The following is a 2,825-nucleotide window of genomic DNA, read 5'->3' as shown; positions in this document are numbered from 1 at the left end:
CCCCGCAGACCCCGGTGGCCGTCTCGGCTGGCAGGTGGAGCACAACCACAGTGCAACCGGGGCCCTGATCCAAGGTGAGTGGCTAGGCAGGGCTGGCCCCGTCCACAGCTCCGAGCTCCAGCTCTGGGCCTGGGCCTGGGCTGCTGGGGGTCCTTCTTCTGCCCTCTGTTCTCCACCCACCTGCCCCATGGCTCCTTCCCTCGGGGCTGTGGGGGCGCATGTGCTGCAGGGCTTGCTGTGGACTCACAGGGCTCCTGTCCTGATGTCCGCCCCTCAGCGCCGCGTCAGGTCCCAGGTGCACGCTGGGAGGTGGACACATGCTGAGCCAGGCCCGAGCAACCGTGGTGCTGGGCACACCAGCCGTCACTGCTGGGGACAGGTGGGGAAGAGGCCTGGGCAGCAATGCCCTGCCATGCGAACAGCCCCCACTGTCCCTTTCCCTTGTAGATGGCATCGAGCCCTTCCGACGGTACAACATCTCTGTGTACCCTCTGTACGTGGATGCCGTGGGGGTGCCACGACACACAGCAACCTACTCCCAGCAGAAGGGTATGTATCCTGCCAGGGCTCCCGTCCCAAACGGCCCTGCCGGCTCAGGGTTCATACCAGGCAGCACGGCCTGGATGCAGCCACCTCTGGGGTGGAGCCTGCAGCCTCCCATTCAGCAGGCGGAGAGTTAAATCCAGCTGAACGGCAGACCCCACAGCCCGGGGGCCTGGCCCAGTGGTAGGGAAGGTGCTGAAGAGCAAAAGCGCTGGGGCCAGCTGGAGTTAAGGGTCCCCTTGCGCACAGGCAGCACTGAACTGGGAAGGGGCCTGGGCTCCAGCACCCTTCAGGCCTTCATGCTCCTCCCCACCCTCCGATCAGCATTTGCCTGGCATCTACATGGGGCAGCCTGGGGGAGCCTCCGACTGCAGCTGACCTTGACTGTGCCTGTCCCCCCACTCCAGCTCCCTCGCACACCCCAAAACTGCACCTTAGGAGCATCAGCAAGTACCAGGCTGAGCTCAGCTGGCAGCCAGTGCCCACGGAGCTGCAGAATGGCTTCATCACCAATTACACCATCTTCTGGGCCAGCACCTCTTCCAACATGTCCAGTAAGTCCTGCCCCCCCCCAGCCCCGGCACTACCAGCTTCCAGCCCCCACTCTGCAGCACTGGGCCACACACCCGTCTCCCCAGTCAGCCTATGTATGTCTTTAGCCCTAGCCATTGTCTCCTGGCCGAGCCGCATGGCAGCACGGAGTTCAGAAACTCAAGGGCAGAGGAAGACAGCAGGGTCTCCGCTGGGCTGTGGCTGCAGCAGGGTGGGATTTGTTCCAGCCCGCGCCAGGCTGCAGAGAGCTCTGTGCCCAGGCTGTGTCGGCTGCTAGGGGCTGATGCCCAGGCCAAGGGCGGCAGCAAACGAGCGAGGGAGCTGACCCTGCCCTGGCTTCCTCAGGTGCCGTCGTGGACTCTGATGTCCAGGCCTTCACCATCAGACCCCTGAAGCCTTCCACCACATATAAAGTGCACATCATGGCTTCCACTGTGGCAGGCAGCACCAACGGCACCATCCTCATGCTCACGACCACAGCACTGGGTGAGGCTGGGGCTCTGCCTGCTTGCAGCTGGGCATGGGTCTGGAAGGCAGGGAAGGAAGGAGGGGGAGGGGGTGACCTCCACACGAGTGTGCATGCACCTGCCTACACCCATGCACACACACATGCACGCGTGCAGACCTGCACGCACACACACATACATGCTCATAAATGTGTGCAGACTCATACTCACACTCATGCACCCGTGCGCGTGCACACCCATGCTAGGGACAGCTTGGCCATTCGAGCCCGGCTCGCAGTGGTTTCAGAGGTGCTGGGCCCACTGCAGCTGGAGCCCCAGCGGCTGGCACCGGGGGAATTTCTCCGCACTGGGCCATCACCCTCCTCCCTGCCTCTCTTGCAGACATCACCGAGATCCAGTTCCTTCTGCTGTGCCTCAGCCTCATCTTTGTCCTGCTCATTGTATTCACCGTCTGCCTCCAAAAGAATGGGAGGTGAGTGCCTGCCAAGCCTGCCAGGCCCCGGGCAGGCGGTGCCTCTCTAGCCAGGGTTCAGAGCAGCCGCTGCCAGGGCTGGTCTCTGCTGAGGGGCTGGCTCCGATGTGCAGGGCTCCGACGTGGCCTGGGGGCTGCATGTCCCCTGCTGCGCAGCCCCGGTGCAGGCCAGGCACGTGCAGCAATGGCACGTCCTGCACTAAGCTTGGTGCTGTGGGCTCTGGCAGGGCAGCGCGTGGCTGGGAGCTGAGTAGGTCCATGGGGCACCATGCGACTCCCTGGCTGGTTTGCAGCGCCAGGGCCCGTGGCTCTGGGGCTGCACTAGACCCAGGCCCCAGACCTCAACCCCACAGCGCGGCCCAGCCCTCATGGAGTCTCTCCTCCGCGGCACAGGATGAAGAAGCAGTTCTGGCCCAGAGTTCCTGACCCCGTCAACAGCAGCCTCGGCAAGTGGGTGCCCGCAGACCTGCAGCAGGTGAGCACAGGCCAGGCCACGGGAGCAGCTCCTGGCTGCCGTCCCGCCCAGTGCCCCGCGCCCCACGAGCCCAGTCCCACCCCACGCCATGCTCGGGAGGCACCCGGGCGCCACAGGGACGGGCAGGGTCGCAGTGCCATGGTGGGGGGCTCCCAGCGGCAGGACGGCAGCCACCCCGCCAGGCCCCTCGCACGACATCCCAGGGCCCAGTCGCGCACGGGCTCACGGGCACTCAGGATCAGGCCCAGGGTGAGGGGCGGCCGCGTCCCGGGGCAGGGGGACAGGAGCTGGAGCGGCTGGCCCTGCTGGGGCAGGT

At 65.5% G+C, this 2,825-nt stretch overlaps 1 protein-coding gene across 1 annotated transcript in view; it reads left to right on the top strand.

Annotated features, from left to right (window-relative positions):
- The window catches only part of LOC102369421 (granulocyte colony-stimulating factor receptor), an 18,081-nt gene that overhangs the window by 6,244 nt on the left and 9,012 nt on the right, over window positions 1-2,825 (top strand). Inside the window, exons 10-15 of the mRNA XM_025215859.1 lie at window positions 6-74; window positions 448-549; window positions 951-1,097; window positions 1,441-1,581; window positions 1,944-2,034; window positions 2,428-2,796. Coding sequence (XP_025071644.1) covers window positions 6-74; window positions 448-549; window positions 951-1,097; window positions 1,441-1,581; window positions 1,944-2,034; window positions 2,428-2,796 — 919 coding nt within the window. The remainder of the gene's footprint in view (window positions 1-5; window positions 75-447; window positions 550-950; window positions 1,098-1,440; window positions 1,582-1,943; window positions 2,035-2,427; window positions 2,797-2,825) is intronic.

The sequence above is a fragment of the Alligator sinensis genome, unplaced genomic scaffold (assembly GCF_000455745.1).
Source record: "Alligator sinensis unplaced genomic scaffold, ASM45574v1 scaffold964_1, whole genome shotgun sequence".
Lineage (NCBI taxonomy): Eukaryota > Metazoa > Chordata > Crocodylia > Alligatoridae > Alligator > Alligator sinensis.
This window is presented reverse-complemented; position numbering and strand designations above follow the sequence as displayed.